The 23,605-nt window shown below is 34.0% G+C and overlaps 1 protein-coding gene and 1 pseudogene across 1 annotated transcript; one reads left to right on the forward strand and one right to left on the reverse strand.

The window, feature by feature from the left end:
- Positions 1–4,081: 4,081 nt before the first annotated feature.
- LOC143581736 (DNA mismatch repair protein MLH1-like) lies at positions 4,082–9,836 on the reverse strand (annotated as a pseudogene).
- An 11,332-nt stretch (positions 9,837–21,168) lies between these two features.
- Positions 21,169–23,525, forward strand: LOC143581738 (transcription factor bHLH80-like). Its single transcript, XM_077064447.1, has 5 exons — positions 21,169–21,576; positions 21,654–21,773; positions 21,849–21,914; positions 22,287–22,355; positions 23,056–23,525. The coding sequence occupies exons 1-5, from the start codon at positions 21,169–21,171 to the stop codon at positions 23,101–23,103; spliced, it is 711 nt and encodes a 236-aa protein (XP_076920562.1). The 3' UTR covers positions 23,104–23,525.
- Positions 23,526–23,605: the final 80 nt, after the last annotated feature.

Genomic DNA, 23,605 nt, shown 5'->3' on the forward strand with positions numbered 1-23,605 from the left:
GATACCGACTTGAGCCTTGGGTTGACAATCTAATATTTGTTTATGATTTGTGATTATGCTTATGTTGCTAATAATAATAATAATAATAATTTCATTATCATTCAAGTGTTGTTTCTTGGATAAATAGTAGGAATTAACGTTGACTTGGATTGGACTTTCGGAAGCATGATGCTTATGTTTGTGATTCCGCCTCTTTATATCGGTTTATGGCGATGATGATGTTCGGAATATAGCGTGACAATGTATGTTGCAGCCTTGATACCGACGTGAGCCTTTGGTTGAAAATTTTATATGCTTTTGTTTTGTTTGCATCTTCTTCATGTTTACCGTTTAATAGTGTCTTGAAGCATGATATTTATTTAGTTCGCTAAGTAACCGGTCAAATTGCACACTTTAGAACTGAATTTTCTTATTAAAAAGTAAAATTGCAAAGGCAGATTTTCCAGGTTTGTCTTAGTTATTACTAACTCAATTAGCAGGTTGCGAGATAATTTCCCAAATAGGATTGCAATTTAAAAGTACAGAATCCCCACCTCAGCGCGCGATATGGCAACTGGACGGTTGCACCTGCGTGATGCTTTTGAGGTTAAGGAAATTTGTTGACTTCTCATGTAGGTGTCATTTGTATCATTTGGCTAATTTAGTTTTTTTTTGTTAATGGGTCAAAATTATCACTGTTTTGCCTATAAAACGATGTATAATCAAAACTGACCCATTTGCTTAAACGGGTCATATTGCATATGAGTCATACCTGCCTTTCTTCTTTAATAACCCATGAAACGTATTTTAAGTTTTATTTATTTGAAACACCTAGACTTATTTTAGGAGTCTCACTGTCAGGTTTTTCCATGGTCTGTTGTTATGGTTTATATAGCACTTTTTTTTTCAAGTTTATATTTTTGTGTAGAAGCTACACAAAAGATGATTTTAAATGGTTTGGTAAAAAATGGTTTACTGACGTAAAAATTGTTCCATTAATAATGGTTGGATTAAAAACCGATTCATTCATTATTTGATATTTATCTGGTAAGATTTAGTGTTTTTACGGTCACGGGAACGCAATGATTGGACTAATGAAGATACTTTAAATGATAGTCTTCGACATGCAACAACGAGTGATTGTAGATTTGCTGGTGAAGATGCGGAATGCCATAGGTTTTCCACCGACACTGAGATTTATGCTTTCAGTGTGTTTACAAATACGCAGGTAATCATATTCACATATTGTACAGTTTTATTAGTTAATAACCTTAATATGTAAAAAAACAGGTGTTTAATTAAAGAATACATTTTTGTTCAGCTTATTCCAGATGACTCAAGTTGTTGCTCATATACTAAAAGTAATCTGTTTCAACCCTTATGCTTTCAGTGTGTTTACAAATACGCAGGTAATCATGTTCACATATTGTATAGTTTTATTAGTTATTAACCTTAATATGTAAAAAGCAGGTGTTTAATTAAAGAATACGTTTTTGTTCAGCTTATTCCAGTTGACTCAAGTTGTTTCTTCATATACTGAAAGTAATCTGTTTCAACCCGTTACTTGAACCAATAAAGCCAGCAAGTTTTACAAAGTTGTGGATTGTTGATAAAAACCAAAGTATAATATAAGAGGTGATAATTAGCATATTTAGTTTTACAATGTTAGGGGGTAATATATTATAAAAAGTTACAATTTCAGTTTTACCTTCAATCTCTAATATATATTTTGATAGATTGGAAGAATAGTAATTCAGTTTTACCTTCAGTTAATTTTTTTTAACAGCGGTAAAGATAACAGTTCTTTTTTTAATAATATCATTACTATGTTGTGGCAGAATCTACGTGGCATGAATATTTGTGAGAGATGAAGAGGTCCTAATTTTAAGTGTTTAGTAAAGTTAGAAAAAATTAAGCAGAATAGTTTGGTTCTGTGAATGTTTTTACAGCTTTTGTTCATTAATGAATTACAAACTTTGTAATTGTCTGAGACATAGTGAATAAAGGTTTAGGCCAAGAAACAATGGGCCATAAGTCGACCTGTTGTTTACGTATTGATGCGCTGCAACACACGCTGGTAAAGTTTCCATCCCCATGCTATAGTCAAAACGTAACTATTTCTTTAACAACATATCCGTAAAGATTAGTTGCGGCGGGGTCTAAAAACTAGTTTAATGTTTATCTTGTAATAAACAAAATTAATTGCATCACTATGGATTTATAACAGTTAGTAATATGAAATGAGCTGAGCCGAAGCATCCATAGGAACACCATCAATAGTTCAGCCATTACTACTAACTACACCATCAGCAAAGCCAATAGGGAAAGTCAGGTCAAGAGAGAGTTTCTTTCCGATTAGCGCATCTCACACTTCCAAGTCATTCCGAGTTAGAAAAAGTCACAAGAATAGGGTCAGTAGTCTCTGTAGTCTCTGTTGTTGCAGGTCCTTCTCCTTCTGCTGAGAAGGCCCTCTTTTTTACTATAAGAAGGAACTAAGCCATTAAAAGGAAATGAGTTATGAACACCAGCTTGCTACATATGAACATTGAACCAAGCTTCAAAAATACAAAGACGGCTCTCTATTATGCGTTTGTGTAAAGCATGCCACAAAAAGCCATATTGAGTTCTTCATCTATGATCGTCGTCACAATGTGTGCATGTGTGTAAGGGTACTCTGCATATCTTGGGTCCCCACCTTTTCCGTCGAGTATATTAGTAAATTCCAAGATATGATTGATATGATCCTACTCAGGGCCGGCCTTAAGGTATGGCAGTCGAGGGCCACAGGCCCGACACCCCACTAGGCCCGAATTTTTTTTAAAATTATATACATTTTTAATAAAACAATATGTATATTTAGTGTTTAAACTCAATTACATAATCACGAGTTTGGTCTAATGGTAAATGGGTATTACTCATGAGTTCTAGTCTCATTTGAGACATGTTACAATCTTACTTTTATACAAAAGTTTTTTGCACAGCCTAAATTATAACCGAATAAGCCTATATCAAAATTAAAATTGTTTAAACTCACAAAATACCCTTTTTACTTAAGGCCTAAAAAAAATTCGCCTTCGGCCCAAAATTTTTTTTTGCTTTCTCGAAGCCGGGCATGATCTTACTTATAAATCACTAACGTTTGGCCGCACATCTATGTAAGATAAGTTTAATCCATTTTCTTCAAGTTTCATATCAATCCCTCCAATATGATCATCAATTCATATTTAACTAATTAACTTCATTTAACTTCATCAATATCTCAATTCATATTAACTTCATTTAACCATTTTTATTCAATTTAGCTCATTATGAAGCTCTCATCATGGAGAGCATAAAACCATAAATTATTAATTATACAACTAATACATAAATATAGTTATTATTTGTAGCTAAAGTTAGCGAAAATCATATTTTGAATGGTTTTTCCAATAACCCCCACATGAATGGAAATCGATTGGAAAACATGAAAATCTCAATAAAACCTTGATGGTTGTAACTTTAAGAGGATAGGTACTGTATCAACTTTAAACCTTTCACTACAAAATCAAAAACGTAGTGTCCAAAGTGTTAAGTGGACTTGTTGATTTTGAACTAGTTGTAGTTTAAAGTAGATCACTCTACTTAACCAGGTTCATGCTATCACTGTCATGTCCATTATGGTTCGGAAACACTAGCATAGTCCTGTTAAAGCTCATGAGTTGCAACCGCCACACTTCCATTCTAAACAATCTTACTTTTCTCTTAAGCGATTTACCAAGCGAACTATTAAAAGCCGTATGCCAAACATAGATCTAGTAAAACTAAGTACTTTACTAAAAGTGTTAAAACTAGTTATAAAATATTAACATAAACTAAAACCAAACCAAACCAAACCAAACCAAACCAAACCAAAAATATATGGATGTGGAATGTACTGAAATCATCACAAAATGCATGTCATGTAACATGTAGACGAAGGCATGCCAAAATCAAAGAGCATGAGTTAGAAATTACCACCATCTACACAACAGGCACGAACATGAGACGTATAAAGTGTCGGAAATTATACGGCAGATCAATAACCACCCTAAGCTATCTACTTGAAAAACAAAGGTGGGTGTTCTTAGCACCTTTCAAAAACCCGATATAGCTTCTCCAAAGACGCCACCTACATATCCAGCATCAACGATGTTCTCAGCATATGAATAAATCATTTTATAACTAAAATATTAGAAAAATAAAATAAAATAATAATAATAATAATAATAGTAAGTTGATATTGGCTCAATCTAATTTAGGGGTGTCAAATGGGTCGTGTTCGTGAATGAACCAGAAAACACCACCTGTTTAACCCAAACATAAAATGAGTTTTCAAGGGTTGACAAGACGACCCATTTAACCCAAACTTTTTATTTTATTTTATTCCTTTTACATTTTAGTTTTGTATAGCCCTGCTTGCGGTGCGCACATATGATGTATATATGTGTGAACCCTCGGGTGGGCAAAAGTGAAATTGCACTAATTTTGACGTTATTTTACTAATCTCGTGAAAATAACGTTAAAAGTGACGGACGGTTAATCAGGCATCATGTAGTGGCGTTGATAGCCGAAAGACAAGGGTACATGCACCGATCAGCCGGTGTCCCGATGATTGAGTGCTATGTGCCTTATGTCCAAGGCTTGATGCAAAACTACTATCGAGCCGGGGGTCTCACCGGAAGCAGCCTCTCTATCCTTATGGGGTAGAGGTAAGGCTGTCTACATCTTACCCTCCTCAGACCCTACTATAGCTTTGCTATTGGTGGGATATACTGAGTACGATGATGATGATGATGACATTTTAGTTTTGTAAAAGTACATGTTTACAATAAAAAAAAGTCAAATGTGTATAAAACATTTACATTAAAAGCTTTAAACTATAAAACATGATGCCTTTTCTGCTTTAACTTGAACTTTGTAAAATAATACTCAGTAAGTTCACATAAACAGTTTTTTTTTATAAATACAAAAGTAAACAGGTCAACCCGCGAGCTAGCCATGTCGACCAGAACCCACTTAGCCTAAACCCAAACCCGCGAATTTCATGTTAGATTCATGTCACGTCATAAATTCACACCCGTGGGAAAATCATACCTGCACAAATGTTCCATTTGCAGCCATTGAAGTCGGGGGCTTAAAGAAAAGTCGCATGGAAGGAAATAAAACATGTTGTATTGACCATTCACGCTGGGCCCACACGTTCTCAGCTTCTGATATTAACTCGTCATCAACTCCTACAATTTTGTTCAACAGAGTAACGATCCAAATAATTGGGTTTAATACAATTTGTATTATCCAAATATGCAAGTGTAATTTTAGTATCTGAGGGATGAATTTAGTGATTAACGGACAGTATCCATACCTTCAGCACCTCTCTTATAAAAGTCTGAGTTGTCACCTGTTGGATTTGGCAGTAGAGGTGGATGCATAGCATAAAAGTTACCAAGAGCAGCAGCTATTGTTTGAAAGCAAACTTTCTCATCATTCCATACCACCTAAACAAGAAAATAAAACCACCAGTTATGTTAACAGCTCGCAATTCTCACTGGACCAAAGAATAAGATCAACATAAAAGACTATTTACTATCTCCTCTCTCTCCAGTCTTTTTTTTATAATGTGTAAAAATGTGCACGTGTGCATATAGAATTATCTCCTCTCTCTCTCTCTCTCTCTCTCTCTCTCTCTCTCTCTCTCTCTCTCCAGTCTTTTATAAAAATGTGAACATATGCATATACATGTGCATATTGTATATATGTATATAGTGTATATGCATATATGTGCATTCAGACAACAATATCAATACCATATGTTTAGAAATAAATCTTAAAAATATTGAAATCTACATGCATTCTAGTCAATTTATAATTTAATATGATATAGTACGAGGGTTAAAGTGGTTCTCACAATTCTCAACATGTCCAACTATATATGTGTGTTTAGGTTAACTTACATCATTTCCCAAACATAAAACAAATTCGGGAACACGGTCCATGTCAGGTGTGTGCTGGTCAAGTATGACAGGAAGTCTTGACAAATTGCCTTGTGGGTCCACATGGATGCCAAAATATTCATCAAGCAGTTCAGCCTTTTCTGTAAGTAACTTCACGTTCATTTGTGTGTAAGATGATCAAAAGAGCTTAAACTCTAGTTAGACATGAGCAATCTTTCCTTTTAATTACTAAATGAAGTGAAGCAACAGAAAAATAATCTTACTTCAGCAATCTTTCCTTTTAATTCATCATTTTCAGTGCCTTCTGATTCCGGATCTTCCTCCTTCAGTGCCAGCATGAGTAGTTCTTGCAATGGAGCAGGATCACTTAATTGTATTGCATTAAAGTAACCAAATCTTTGTAATACCAGTTGATACATAAGTTCTTTGCTACAAAATAACAATAATCAACAACAAAAAGAAAGTAATAACTAAACTTCAAGAATTTAGAAGAGTTTACACTTAACTATAAAGATACAACGAGTATATTACCTTAAATTTACAACATTAGCAAGATACAGATGAGTATTATGCTGAAGGAGAGCAAAAACATCATCAGCCATTCCAACATATGTGCAATTCCTTACAATGTCCAAAAGACCTACAAAAAATTAGGAAAAAACTGGCTTTACTAGCACAAAATCATGCATTTTCAAAAATATTTAGTCTGCATACCAGAATGGCAACCATGTTCAACTTCATTAATAAGCTCCTGAACACTTGTAAGATCAGCAGTTTCCTTTGGATTTCTCCTTTGCTTGATTGAAGACCTGTAGTCAAATGACAATATTTTAGCCCATGGTTGTTTGTTCTATAAAGAAATATGTTTTATATAGTTCGTAACATCAATTATTAGTATAACCTCAATGAATTCAAACCACAGTTTCTTTCAAGTTGCCTAGAAGGCTTTACTTGCACGTAGGCATGCAACCTTCCAGAAGGATCCTGTAAATCCGTACGTACCATCTTATGTGGATATACTTTTTGGGACCCTTTGATTAAAAGCATAAAAAAAAGTCAGATCATTATGAGATCCATGTACGGTAAAAGAAAAGGGTGTCAATATGTATACCAGAAGTTGATGTACTTATAGGAGAAGCTTTGTTAGCGGCTACTTTATTGGCTGGAGAGGTATCCACTGCCTGTTAGGCACATAAAAAAAAGGATACCATCAGTATCGTATTATGTAACTTGATATATTGGAATTTAGAGACATAACCTTCTATTAATGAATTGATGTGTATTCAGTTATTCACAAACGAAAAAGAAAAGAGTACTCACTACTTGTTCTTGATACGTGCTTGTGTCATTGAAGTTCCTTAGCTTCAATTCAATTGTTGATTGTATTTTCTCAATAATGACCTCCTGGTTCAAAAGGCTAACCTGCATAATTGCATAAATATGATACATTAGTCTAGCGATGATAAAACAAAATGAAAAACATAGAAATCATGAAAGAAGCATCATTACCTCTCTCTTTGTGGGATGCACATTAACATAAACATGCTCAGGAGGTAAAGTAATTGACATATATATGAAAGGCTTTGATGCTTTGGGCAGGGTTACACCATACACAATTTCAATTGCCCTCTTCAGAGCAGTACACTCAACTAATCTTTCTGCAAAAAAAGAAAATTATGCATGAAAGTCAATAAACTAGCAGAGGTCAAAGTTTAATAAACATGTAATATTGAATACATACCATTGATAAAGAGAACCATGGTAGTCTTCTTTGCAGAGTAATTTGAGTCGGATATATAACCACTCATTTCAAAAACTGAACTAGAAGAATTAGAATCTGAAGCTTCGATTTTTATCAGATTGCGAGCGACCGAGACCCCATAAACAGATCTGATTGCATCAAGCCTTGATGACATGGAAATTGAGTGAACATCAGCTTTAGATGCACCATGCTAAACAGATGGAACAGTAGACATGTAGAACATATTAAAACAATGATACAATACGAGGAGATATAAATAATAACTTTAGTTTGAAAGGCAACAACAGCTCCTTAAATTACTCACCTTTTTGCAGGAGAAGCTCACATTTTTGTGATAATCGCAAACCGACTTAACAGATCAACAATTTTTGGATAATCATCAGCAGAGCTCTGAAGAGATTTCCTTCGAGCAATCATGTTATAGAATAAATTCTCAATCTGGTAGAAACACGGGTGGCATCAATCAAAAGAGAATCTTTTTACATTTTTACATTTCAGAATCTTGCTAATTAGACATTAGCGTACATCCTAATAATGGTAAGACATTTTCAGAATCTTGTTAATATCATGCCAATAATTCTACAGTCCACACACATTCATGCGTGTACACACACTTAGAACGCACAACCAATATGTAAAGACTGTTTAACACGCGAGTGTATACAAAGGAATAAAATCACACCATTATTTGAGTTCCCTTAACAGCCGCACAAGCCCTAGGTTCATGCTCCATCACACCATCTCTATAAGAAACCCTGACACACAAAATCCAAAACTAAAATCAAAATCAATCACAATCGATAATCAATACGTAGTAATACAACCAGCATACCTATAACCATGCAACTGACCATTGGTGATTGTAGTTACAGTAACATGAGCAACATAAGTCATACTTGCTAGGGCTTCTCCTCTAAACCCCATAGACTTAATTGACTGCAAATCTTCAAATGCAGACAGCTTTGATGTCGTATGCCTCTCACATAGTATCGGTAAATCCTCATACTGTAGCAAAAAATCACCTCTACATTTAAAATAAAAAATATAAATAAAAATAAAAAATTCAGAATTTCAAAATAAAATGCAATGTTAAGAAAATTCACCTCTACATACAAAAAAAATTAGAAAAAAAATCCCAATTTCCAAATTTCTAAATAAAATGCAATGTTAGGGATAATTCACCTCTAGAATAATTTTATAAAAAAAAACCAAGATTGGGGATGCAAACGAGCCGAGCTTAACTTACATAGAGCTCGAGCTCGTGCTCGGCTCTATTTGCTCTCCATTTCTAAAGGTCGAGCTTGGCTCGTGAGTACTTTTTGAAGCTCGAGCTCGGGTTGTTTACTATTTCTTAATTATTTTTTAATATATTTATATTTATTTTAATATATATATTTTTTTTTCAATTATAATTTTATATATAGCATGATGTATATTAATTTATTTATTTTTTCATAATACTACATAGATTAATTGATAATTATTAAGCTATAAATATATATAATAAAAGTTACGTTAATGACAGGCTAGCAAGCCGGCTCGAGCTCGTTTAGTGAAGTTCTGGCTCTGGCTCGTTTATTAAACGAGCTAAGTTTTAGGCTCGAGCTTGGGCTCATTTAAGCTCGGCTGGATCGAGCTTTTTCACGAGCCGATCTCGAGTCGCTTGTTTGCACCCCTGCCCACTTTCCGAATTTCGAAATAAAATGCAATGGTAGGGTTCTGAATCTTTCAACTCACAAAAACTGAACTAATTTACACATGCAAATCAACAATTTCCACAACTTATAATTGTTCAATTTGTGAAAATTACATATGAACATGAATTAGGGTTAGGGTTTTACGCGAATTCCATGGCCATCTTCGGAGACTTGGATGAGTTTGAGTCCTCCATCTTTAACAGACACGTTAATCGATGTAGAACCGGCATCGAGGCTGTTTTCGATTAGCTCCTTGACGGCGGATACCGGCCGTTGGATCACCTCACCGGCGGCAATTCGGTTGACGACGGAATCGTCAAGACGGTGGATCCTCGGTGGTTCTTGTGGTCGTGGAGGATGCACTGTGTCTGTGTCCATAGGGTGTGGTGGTGGTGGTGGTTCGGTTGTTTCGAATTCCATGGCCGGAGTCTGTGAGTGGATAAAGATGTGCCAATGGCTCCAATTTGGCGGCAAAATGTAAGGGCCCGTTTAGTATGGTTTGTAAGTATGTGAACTAGCTAAACGGAGCTCGGCTTGGTTTATAAATGACCTGTGTCCAGCTGGCTCGCTTAGTAAACACTATTTCAAGCGAGTTTTTTTTTATATCGAGCTTCGAGCTTTAGGTAATTAGTATTGGGTAATCAGTTTTGTTATGGCACCTGCTGCTGTGGCTAATTGTTTATCGTTTTCAAGTGTGATTTCCATATCATTCGATTCAAATTTCTATTAGAATCTTAACTCTTTAGGAAAAAAAAGAAAAGTAAATAAAAAAATTCGAGATATGCACTTACTTATTGAATCACAATGGGTTGCCAACTTGCTGGGGAGTTAGGGATTCTAACTCGGAACTAACAGAATGAAGAAGATACAAATATCTTCCTTAGTCATGCTTGCATTTTTTATTGCATGCGACTTTATTGAAAATGACATATGGATGTTAATAATGTTCTCATTCTCCCCAATAAATAGGAACCAGGTTTTAACAACACATATATCAATTACTAAAAAAAATAAAAACTTTAGTTATGTACACTTGTGCTTTGATGGCATAAAATTTGTACATAAATTAAAATATATACTTGTTATTTTTACTAAGTTGTAGATTTTCGAAAAGCATTTCGCTCACAAACCAACAAATATATATAGATATATGTGTGTTAGATAAATTAATTCGAGTCTAGCCAAGTCAAGCTAACTTGACTTGTAAAAGATCCCAGCTAAGCTAACTTTTATGCGAGACGATTTAAGCTACTTTTTTTCGAGCAGGCTCAAGTTATTTAAATACCTTACTCTAGTGGCAAGGTACTTAACAACAAAACGCTAGACATGAAAAAAAAAAAGCAATTGAGGGGATGTTTGGGATTCCTTATTTTACCTCCTTATAACTTTTCATTAAGTTAATAAGTTACAAAAGTGTAACTTATTAACTTTTTCCTCTCATATTAAAAGCAATCTCAAACACCTTATTCCTTTCAAAAAGTTAATAAGGTATATAAGTTAGTGAAAATAAGCAATCCCAAACACCCCCTGAAGATAGGGCCGGCCCATAGGGGGGCTGGGTGGTCGACGGCCATAGGCCCGACACCCTGCTAGGTCCGAATTTTTTTTTAATTTATATGTATTTTTATTAAAATAATATATATTTTTAGTTTTTAAACTCATTTGCATAAACATTAGCTTGGTCTAGTGGTAATGAGGTATTACTTCTAACTAAAAGGTTATGGGTTCTAGTCTCATTTGAGACATGTTTAATCTTATTTTTATACAAAAGTTTTTTTCACACAACCTAATTTATAACCAATTAAACTCATATCAAATTTAAATTGTTTTAACCTAACAAAATACTCCTTTTATTTAAGACCCAGAAAAATTTTCGTCTTCGTTCCAAAATTTTTTTTGCATTCTTAGAGCCGGACCTGCCTGAAGAGAGAGTTGGAACACCTTCTTATGAATTTAGCAATAACTCATCCTACCGATCGGAATTCATGATGTATATTCAATTTTTTAATTATCCATTTTGGATGTTTTCTAGCTTCTTGCTAGATTTTGTGTGTTGATAAAATTTTCCGTTTACAAAAGGAAAAAACAGAAAATAAATTATGGCGGTTAAGTATTATTATTATGTGAGTCTTTTTTAGCATGATTGAGTCCCATACCAACTATCTCTTAAACCTATTTTATATTCATAATGATACTAAAATCCTAGAAGAAACATATTTAGTAGACAATTTGATACTCTAAGATACAAGCCTGTTGGTTTATATCATGCAACTTCAAATGGTATCTTGTTGGGTTAATTCCTTTATAAAAGGTGTTATAGGGATGAGCATAAACGAAGCAAGACCCGTGAGACCTTCAAAACCTGTACAGGCCAGACCTGATTATATTATAATAGGCGGTTCTTGGATCCTTAGAATATCATTAACCGGGACTGGATCGGGTAAGACATGTTTGCTCCGACAGGTGTGCGCATAAATCGAGTAAGGCCCACCCTATGAATTGTGTGAAAGTAGGATACTCCATATTCAAAAGTTAAAAAGTTTTATAAAACGTTATTGGTGGAAAAAATCTGAATGAAAGATCCCACTGCTGAACTGACTGGACCCGGTTATTTATAATAGGGTCGATTTCCAGGTCTTGAAAATACCATTAACCGGATCTGAGTCGTGTACCACGGATAAGACTCGTTTTCTCACCCTTATGTGTCGATGGTGGTGGTGTGATTGTGATAATGGTATCGCTAGCCCTAGGTGGTGGTATTTAGTGATAGCGATACAATGAATTCATCATCCGTTCTTTAAGGGGACCACTATACCCTTGTCTAAAATCCACACATTTGTTGCAAGGGCATGTGCAGAGGCAATTATAGCAGTTAACTTTTAATTAAATAATTCTTCTTCTTCTTCTTCTTCTTCTTCTATTATATTTTTTATTGATACTTGACGTCTTCACCAATTATGTTCCAAGTGTGATAGAAGAAATATAAGGAAAGAGTTATTTCATTTTATGGTAGACATACTCCATTAAATATATATTTATACGTAAGATTGTTCAAACATCGCGTAACTCAAAACTTGTTTGAAAGTAACTAGCTCGAATTGGCTTATATAATTGCGGATTATGCTCATATAAATTTCAACATGAGATAAGCTACCTCAAATATATATAATAACGATTAACGACCATATAACATAAGTGTCAAGAATTGAATAGTACGGGTATGACTGGAAAAAAAATATAAACACAGAATTAAGAACACAGTGATTCGTACAAGAACATTCAAACCAAAACGATAAAAATACTAATATTAACCCTAGAATGGTAAGGAAGATTATAGACTACATGGTTAATCTTCTTTTCCAATTATCCCTGTTTTGCTAGCTTAAATAATCAATGGGTAGGCATGGAAAAGAGATAGAATTAGAGCTGATAATTGGGTACCTGCTTAAAACATAATAAGGCCTGCTAATAAAAAAGTACGGTACGTAATTTTTTCTTCTTAAATAATTGAAATTAGTAAGTTATATTAGACACCATCATTTTCCATTATTGGTGCATGAAACTTAAAACTGTTTATTTTTCATTATTGGGATATGAAACTTAAAATTGTTTATAGTCATAACTTATAAAATAGTTAAGCAAGTAATATTCATGTTTAATACTTATGTTAAGCACGTTGTTTCTAGCCTATAAAACCTTTTAAGACACGAATTGCCAGCTCTATATAGAATTATCTCCGGTTCTCCACAATGTAGTTAGGACTTAGGATAAGAGAATGGGTTGGAAGCCGAGCTTGAGAGGCCCATGACCAAGAAGAGTGAAGCCCAAAATATGAAACAAGAAAATAAACGTAGCAATATGATGGTTGAATATTAAATTAACCAAGAATGTATTTTTTTTCCCCACAATAAGTACATATAAAAGGGACCACAGTATTTCTCCATGTCTATGAGCAATGTGTCCTGATCTACAATTGATGCAATCGCTCTTCATTCATTCATTTTTTTTTCTTTTGTTCTTTCTCTAGCTCAGTAGCCTCTCTCATCTACGTGTATTTTTGAGTTCTAGACCGAATGGTCCTTCACTAGGATCATGAACAGCTTAATATATTAATACAATAACAAATACTAGCTACCTAAAGTGGTTATAATAATATTGCGTTTTTTTATAACTTAATGAGTTATCGACATATAGTTTGGAGTCAAATTATAAGAATTTACAATGTGTTTATTCATATAAACCCAATGTTTCTTAAATAATCTTTTATTAAAATTACCTCAAAACTTAAAAAAAAATGGTTTAAACGTTTCTAAACTTGATGGAAAATTGAATATTAATTTTATATTCTACATTTACAATTCAAAAAGCATCTTCCATATTTATCAGCTGTTCTTGTTTAATAAATCCAGTTACAATGTGATAATTTAAAATCGAGTTTCTATTATATATACTTGTTAGGGTGTTAGAGCATTCTCAGCCCATTCCCTTAAAATATGTGAGGGGAATTTATAATTACATGGTATGGTTATAAGTGGTTGTGAGTAGAAGAAAAAGAAAAAGTTATAGGGGAAAGTTAAATTTGGGGATTCACTATTCATACCGTATAATTTTTTTAATATTTTCTAAAAATGATTGTGAGTGAAGGAAAGAGAAAAGATAATGATAAATGTATAAAAGGTATTATTTAATTAAATAGGAGGAAAAAAACAGTGATTTTTAGTGTAATTATATGACATATATGGATATAGGGTAAGGAATGAGTTGGAATGCTCTTAGTGACACCATTCAGGTAGTAAGAGCCCGATTCGGGCAGACACCCATATTAATTCTTCATGGCTAGTCTTCATGAGAAATCAGGTTAATGAAACCGAATAAATTTTGAGGGGGAGGAATGGGGAGAGAGAGAGAGATTTGACCATTGGAAAAAATCATCCAATAAAAAAATCCTTCTATTTTTATTATTTTATAAATTGTATTTTTTTTATATCACCCTTCATGCGTTTATAATAAACTAGATCAGGTACTCTTATAGAACACGGGTTAAAATAAATAAATTTATTTAAAAATAACACAATGCGAAATATAAAAATACAATATATGATAGAATAAATTATACAATACACAGTATGCAATAAAAAGTTAAAAATTCATAAATCTCTAAATATTTCTTTGTATACAATATTTGCAATTAATATTAATATTATATAACTTTAATTGTAATAAGAAAGGTAATGATTACAATTTGTTAAAATTTGTAATTTTATAATTCATATTAAAATTAGTAGTTTCAATTTGTTTTTAGTTTCAACTCTGAATAATGGAACACATAACTGAGCATGTGTTAAAACATGTTGTCTCAAAACAAACAAACAAACCATCTAAAGCGATTGGCCTTAGTTTTATTAATTTTCATTACAAAGCAAACATTAAGTGAAAATTTCTTCATTTGAAATTTGAAATTAATTATTTTTATGTAAATTAACGTGAAAATTCATTACTTATAAAAGCTTAATATTAATAACTAATACAGTATAATTATATAAGACTAAACAATATATTTATGTTGGTTTTAAATTCTTTAAACCAGGAAACAATTATTAAAAGAGAAAATAACAGATCAAATATAAAAACAAATAAAATATGAAACTATTATTAAGAAAAAGAAATATATATTTAATATGAGAGAGAGGTGAAAAAATTTTTGTAAGAATCACTCATGTGTAATAACATATGACATTAAAACCCGTGTAGAACACGGGTTATAATAAATAAATTTATTTAAATAATAACACATTGTCAAATATCAAAAATATGTTTAAAAGATATATGGACATAATATATGGTAGAATAAATTACACATTACACAATATGAAAATAAAAAGTTGTTAAAAAATTCATAAATCTTTTAATATTTTTTTTATATAATATTTGTAATTTAAACCTCTATATCAAATTTAGTAGTTTAATTTTGTTTTTACTTTCAACGTTAGATAACAAAACATAACTTACCATGCGTTAAAACAGTCTGTCTAAAAAACAAATCAACCATATATAATGATTAGCTTTAGTTTTATTAATCTTTATTGTAAAATAAACATAAAGTGAAAATTTTTTTCTTTGAAATTTGAATTTAATTATTTTATCTAAATCAATGTGAAAAATCGTTATTTATAATGGCTTAATATTAATAACTAATACAATATATTTATATAAAATTAAATAATATATTTATGTTAGCACTAAAATGGATATACCATCATCCATTTCTCTCTACAATGGATATACCATCTATCAATCTCTAACTGGATGATGTGGCAAATGTTTGTGAGAGTTTTCCAAGAAAAGAAAATGAGATGAAGGTGAGAGAAGATAGAAAGAAAGAAAAATCCTTCATAAAGTACATGTATTTATAGAGAGATAATGATGTTTGCAGTATGTATTAAATGAAGAAAAAGATAAATGAAACAGAATGAATTGTTAGATGATGTAGCAAACACAAGTGTAATGACTTTATTTTGCATTGGTGATGGTTTAATACTCATAATCAGAAATTTTACTCGTATTATTCAGTACGTGACATGTCTGAAGATAATATTTGTTTTATAGACCTAACTCTACTTGAGGTGGTATTTTTAATTATTTTATTTTTATAATTTGATATAATGGAAACATTTTCCAATGTTTTATTTTTGCCCTCAATTGTTATTGTTTTTCCCAATGCGTTTGTGGTCCTGAAATTGCTTCTCTCTTTACAATCTTTAGTTTAATCTGATCATAAAAACATTTTTGGGTCACGTACCCTACCTGCCAACTCCTAATAATTAAATGTTTATAACCTGAATTTACCTAATATTCTTTACTTTCTTTTTCTTAAAATAACTATGGTATTGATAATTCCGTGTCTCGGCCTCTCGCTATACGGTGTATTAGTATATAGTTTGGATCCTTGATGAATTATGACATGTATATGATTTATAAAGTCAATAGGTGTGACATCAGCTTTCTATAAATTACTTTAATCAAGTCTTATAAATATTTCCAAAAAAATAAATTAAATTAATATTTCCCAAAAACCATTAAAAGTTAAAATATTACATAGTAGTAGAAAATTTTGAAGAAGATTTATGATGTTAAGTTAGAATATTGATGGATATACATTGTGACCAAACCCAATACTTAAAAGAGAGTATAGTTTTATCTACAATATAACAAACTATTTGAAAATCTATCTTATTTATTCCAGGCTCCACTCCTTTACAAGATCAACCCACTTTGTATCATTATCTGAAATATACACCAACTAATACTATGAAATGTTAGGAAAGGTAAATAACTTGGAGGGTTCGGAGTCGATAAACCAAATTAAGTGTGAAACTAAACATGGCTATTCTAAACGGACCTGGCTATGGGAATGCCCAATATAGTCGTGTGACTTGAATCGTCAGAAGGAAAGTTTTTCAAAACCCATTACACATACAAGAAAAGAGTAAGATCAAGTTAGATAGTAGGCATCGCCTTTGAATGAAACAAGTCATCTTTCACTTCTCTTAGGAAACATGTTAAGTTTTCCCATTTGAGTTTTGACCTCTTCCCACCTTACTAGAGAGAAGTTGTTGGTGATTACCACGAAACTTCATAAAAGTTGTCATTGGTATCAGCATTCGCTTCAAATTAGAATCATTAGAAACTTGGTGTCTTCGGTGGAGCATGTACATTTCTTTAACGTCCTTTCAAAATTTTGATCGGGTTTGATAAACGGCTTTATTGGAAACCAGTGGATATATCAAAGTACTTTAGGGTAGGATGATTTCGATAAACATATCACAAATAACAGCCATACTTCTCATACTTAGGAATGGAAGCGAGATTTTTGGAATTTTGTAGGAACAATTAGCGTTAGTTACACAACGTAAAAAGGAATTGATTCACCCTTTTTGGTTCTACACAATGGGTCCTAACCTAGTCGACGGCACTCATTTCATCTTGACTGTGATTAGCCGACCGATACAGTTGAGCCCTTGTTTAGCAAGAAAAAGATTTTTATGTTAACTGATGATCAGGACCAAACATGTTACTAATGAGTGAATGAACATTAAAACCCATGTATAACTAGAAAAATTTAATCAAACTTTAATTATACTAGAAAGGATACACACAATATCTTGAAATGAAAAATGCGTAGAAAAAAGAAAAATAACGGTTACCATGAGGACAAAAGTGTCACAAGCACGGGTCCATCAATGATTATAATCGGTTGATGGAAACGTGAACGTACAATACATAGAGTTGGGGTAGGGGTCGTATGTCTATGGTTTCCATATATGGAAGTCCCCACACATTTAGTGTAGTTTCATCAGTCTGGGGTATGCATATTTACTTCTCACAATGGTACAACCAATTATACAGGGTTGCATTCTATAACCAGTTGAAACTATTGAGTTTAGGAATGGTAATGGATGGTTGAACACGTTGAGTCGTTGACTAGTTAACCCTATAATTTCATAAAAATACAACTTCAAACTAAAAATAATTCGAAAGTACATGAGTTCGTAATGAAGATATAATTCAAAAGTTAATCCTTAATAAAAAAATCCAAAAGTTGTTCGAAGGCAATATTTAAAGGAGTTCAATTCAATGGTAAATTGGTTGAAGGTGGCTAGGTTAAAACAAAAAAGTGAGAGGTAAGTTATTTATGGATGGGCCCTAAAAATCTTTAGTCTAAAGTCTAAACCTAAAAATTACCTTGGGCTTGAATCACATGGTCGTGCTTACCAGTAGGAACACTCGGGCTACTAAGAATTCAAGAAGTGACGGTCGTGCTTATCAGTTGGCACACTTGGGCACACAAAACTTTATGAAGACACGACCGTGATCAACATTTGGCATGTATAGCGAGGCAATACATCATGAAGACACGACCATGTAACTAACAAAATGGGTTTTAACCGAAGCATTCGGTTTAAAAATCTAATAATTGGCATCTTTAACTTTTGGTTTGATTAATCAAATAAGTTCACCTCTATTTTGTGTGCTAATCTCCTACACAAATCGACAACTACATATGATCTATTTAATCATCAACACCAACATCTATGTTAACCAACAATTGTTGGTGGCATTTGGTCCGCTAACACCAATTAGGGTGAATAAGACTCTGTGATTCTATAGTCACGAATTCAAATCCCATTCAAGTACAAAATGCTTGCTACTATTAACAGAGATGTTATTGGGTTCTTAGGCATATGTAAGTTAGGTGGTTTTACGAGTTGATGGTTCTCTCCTGGAACTAGTTGGTAACTTCCTCGAGCATCAAATTAACGATGGACGTTGAAATCTAATCTGAGATATAGAGTATGAACACACATGCGCTATGAAGATGTATGCTACTGAATTCGAATTGCCATCACGGTTTATTAAAAAAAATATTAACCAACAATTGCGATCATGCCTATAGAACTCTCAATTACTACTTCTAACATTCTATAAGGACTTCCACAAGAGTCATACATTGATGAAAGTTGTAGACTTTTTTTTTAAGTCTTGGAGCATCAACATTCAACATACGTGTCAAAACCTTTCCTAAAAGTCTGAGCATTACCATTATAATTGTGCCAAGTCTTACAATAAGTTTGATTAAGCTAAAAAAGTTCTTCACGTTAATTTTCTCTCCTCCTTTCAAAAGAAATACAGGTCCTTTCCAATGTAATAGAATTCATGGAGACTTATGTTTAATTCTCACTGGTAACATTTTGGGGGAGATATGGGTGTTTTAATTAAGGAAGACTATGATCGTTGTGATCTACAGTTCGATTATGAGGGCGTTCGTGTTTTACCACCATTGAACTTTCAGGTGGGTGGGTTTTCCTTGGAACTGGAGATAACTTAGAGGCGCTTAACGTTGTGTTCCCGAGCTTACTTAACGAAAGAAAGAAAAGGTAAGGAAAACATTTCCATTACTTTCCTTTCTTTTCATTTTCCTTTCATTTCCTTCCAACCAATTCCTTCCAAATGAAAAGAAAGATTTTACACAACAAAAGCCTCCACTTTCTTTTCCTTTCCTTTCCTTTCCTTTCTCCCTTTAAATAAAACTTAGGAACACACTTTTTATTCTTCCATTCCTTAAATGAAACTCGGGAACACAACTCTTCCTTTCTTACCATCCCTTTCCTTTTCTTTCCTTCTTTAAGTTGAACTCGGGAACAGAGCGTAAGGGCTTCATACGACTGGGTTAGGCTAGCTGGCAATGACCTTTTGCCATTAGGTCATCCCGTACGAAGTACCTAGGCAATTCCCTATTTATTGGCTGTCAAAACAAATTAAAAAAAACTATCTTTTATTGTATAAATTAAGGGTAAATTCCTAAAATAGGCGAAATGAGGAGAGAAATTCCAATTTAATCCAAATTTCTAAAACTTTCTAATAATGATCCATTGAAAACTCATCGAGCCGTGACATTTGGGTTCGTGCCGTGAGTTTTCATTAGGCACTAATATTATGCCACGTGTTATATGTTTGACCCCAACCATGAGATTTCAAGCCAAATCCGTCTGACTCGTGAGCTTTGATGCCAAAACATTTTCCTTAAAAACCATCTCCTCCGTGATGTTTCACCATGCTTTTATCTCCTTCGTGAGATTTGAAAAAAGTTTGAATCCACCTCATTCCATCATTGATTCACCACCACCACCACCACTTGCCGGAAACCGGAGAAGACGACGGAGTTGATGCAGATCTTAAGTGAATTACGGTGGGTTGCCGGAAAATCAGTAGGAGACAAGGGGTGAAAACGAGTGGATTTGAACAAGACGATTACGCAAATGAAATGAGTGAATCTGAACAAAGACGATGACGGTGGATGGCTGGAAATGGAGGCTTGCACGAAGACACTGAAATGTGATGTTGGATGGTGAAGGCGACGATGGTCGGATATGGTGATGTTGGATGGTGAATACGACGGTGGCCGGATATGGTGATGTTGGATGATGAATACAACGGTGACCGGAAATGGTGAATGCGACGGTGGTCGGAGATAGTGTAGCCGACAGTGGCCGGAGATGGTGATGTTGGATGTTGAATGACGAAGATGGTGACGAAGAATAATCAGGATTATTTCAAAGAAATGAGGTGGTGGTGGTGGTGAATCAATGATGGAATGAGGTGAATTTAAACTTTTTCCAAATCTCACAGAAGATATAAAAGCATGATGAAACATTACGGAGGAAATATTTTTCAAGGAAAATGCTTTGGTATCAAAACTTATGGGTCAAACGAATTTGACTTGAAATCTCATGATGAGGTCAAACATCTAACGAGAGTCGTAACAAACCCAAACATTATAGCTCCATAAGTTTTCAATGGATCATTGTTAGAAAATTTTTAGAAATTTAGATTAAAATAGACATCTCTCGTCATTAGCCTATTTTTAGAATTTGCTCTTACATATCCACTTTCATATATCTGGTGAATTAAGTGGTTTTCTTTTTTAACGTATAAATCATGATAACAATTAAATACTTTTCCAAAATTCATATTTTTCAACAACAAATCTAGACCATCAAATAATTAATAATTATTTAATCGCCGGATGTTGCAGAGCAGAGCATTTACTCCTGTGACACGGTGACGTCGCATTTCTTTCCTCCCATCCACCTGTTTTTATAACTTATAATAATATTATTTTCTGCACTCGTACTAAGATAAACCCAGTCCCTTAAGCAAAAGAAAATCTAGTCTGGTCTGCAACCAACCAATAACAACACAAATGCAACCGACAGGCGGTGGCGGTCCCAGTCCCGGCCTCTCCAGGTTCCGGTCCGCTCCAGCCACATGGCTCGAAGCGTTACTGGAATCCGAAGAGGAGGAAGATGTCATCATTGATCCACCCAAGCCAACGCTTCCTCCGGTCCACCACCACACCTCCATTGCCACATCCGCTGGCGACTCCTCCAAACCCACCTTCGTTGATCCGAATATTAATATTATGATACCCAATCCTATCGGTCTAAGGCAAAACAGCTCTCCAGCTGAATTCCTGTCGCAGATCAACAATCCTGAAGCGTTCCTTCCCAACTACCAAACCCCGGGTTTCGACGACTACCTTTCGGGTTCTAGAGACCCTGGGTTAGATAATAATAATAATAGTCAACGAGGGAAGTTCACCACGCAGCTGGTAGTTAATTAGTTGGTTTATATTAATAATTAAAGATTTAAAGCATTCACTAACTTTATTTGTGTGTTATTATTTAGAGTGGAGATCAGAGTATGCTGCTGGATGCGGACATGGACAAGATTTTGGGGGATTCGGTGCCGTGTCGAGTACGCGCAAAGCGAGGGTGCGCTACGCATCCTCGGAGTATCGCGGAACGGGTGATAAATTATTGTATTTTTTTTTTTTGGGTGATGGTGATTAATTTGTTGCTAAAGTGATTTGTGTGTTAAAAGGTGAGAAGGACTAGAATAAGTGACAGGATAAGGAAGCTTCAAGAACTGGTTCCTAATATGGATAAGGTAAAGAGTAAGACAGTCTCTTTTCTTTTGGTCAGAGTTTTCCTTTTATGGAAACTGCTTTACATTTGAATGGATACACTGTACCACAGCCTTTTCAATTTCATTTGGGTCTTGTTCCAAATTATATATATATATATCTTTTTGTGTGTGTCAGTGTCACTACCTTAAATCCTGATATGAATGTTGAGATCTAGTTGCATATTCTCTCATGTTTTTCTGTTGGAATATAGACTTGGAATGTCTGGGAGTTAAAGACTGCCCCGATCTGACGATTGCGGGGGCATTTATGATGTTTTTTTTACTGGTTTTCTTTAGCTTAGAAGTTAGAATGATTTAGAAGATCTAATGAGCAATGGGATGTATGTGATGCAGCAAACCAATACGGCAGACATGTTAGACGAGGCCGTGGAGTATGTCAAGTTTCTGCAAAGACAGATTCAGGTATGTGTCTCATCGATCTAGCCAGTGATGCATTTAACTTGTTGGGTGGGTAACGGGCAACAGATGCAAAGGGTTAGCATGAACATAACGAAGATAGAATTCTCAAGAAAGAAAATGATGTAAAAATGAATACTTGAAACGTTAATAAGATGAGTTTTTAAAATTGGCAGGTATTGGCGTGTTGCCAAAATTTTTTAAATTACAAGCCAGCAATAGTATCAATATCGTGATAAAAAAATGTGTCCCTCCCAAGTGGTGAGGGGAAGTCTCATTGTGGGACAAAAATGGTGTTGATTTACGGCTGTGTGAGTTTGTAAAGAAAAAAGAAAAAGAAAAAGAAAAAAACAAAACAAGCAGCCTAATATATACTGAAATTAATAATAAGCGTGTGAATTACGATGAAATCGGAGCCCTACTTGAGGAGTTCAGGTCCGATAGCTGGGTCAATCCACATGTGGCCCCGTAACTCCATTTGTAGAGCTAGTTATGCTTATTTTATGGTGGCCAATTTCCAGTAACTCCTTATCAACTAGTGTATTTAATATGATTGCATCTTTGGCCTGTTTCATTTTGTTAAAACACAACCATTATCATGATTGACCCACTAATTATAAGCACACGATGCGTTGCTACGTAAGTGCCATATTCTGTATGGAACTCATATTTACACTCTAGTTTCATGTAAACTCACTCAACGCAGGAACTTAGGGAGCATCAAGATAAATGCACGTGTTCAGTTAAGAATTGATCAAGGCAAAGAATGACTCAATGGTGTTTATGTACGTTGTCAACATCTCCTTTGTGCTATGGTGCTTCTTCCAGCATCCGAGATCAAATTATATTTCTTCTTTTGTGACCATAGAGCACTATTAGAAACGAGTAGATTAGGGTTATATATGTGATGCTCGTCACTCACTTGTATCATCGGTACCATTTTGTGTTCCTGTCAACTCTAGGATCTATCTAGTATGTGTAGTGTAAACTTCTCCAGTGAAGTATGACTGCATGTGTATGCTTGGCTTTTGCTAGTCCCCTACTCCCCTTTAAACAATCTAGGGAAGTTATATGCCATAATGGTGTCTAATAGCTACTTTCGGAAATGTAAGACCTTGCCGGTTTTGGGAATGTACAAGTTTCCCTTGCAACACTCCAGAATGAATAATTATATATTTGAGAGCTCTACATTATAATATGAAAATTAATGAAGTTATGGGTTGATCCTGGTATATGAGTCAAAATGATTATTTGGT

The sequence above is a fragment of the Bidens hawaiensis genome, unplaced genomic scaffold, assembly GCF_021521415.1.
Source record: "Bidens hawaiensis isolate Kalapana, Puna unplaced genomic scaffold, B.hawaiensis_p1.1 tig00031154_1, whole genome shotgun sequence".
Classification (NCBI taxonomy): domain Eukaryota; kingdom Viridiplantae; phylum Streptophyta; class Magnoliopsida; order Asterales; family Asteraceae; genus Bidens; species Bidens hawaiensis.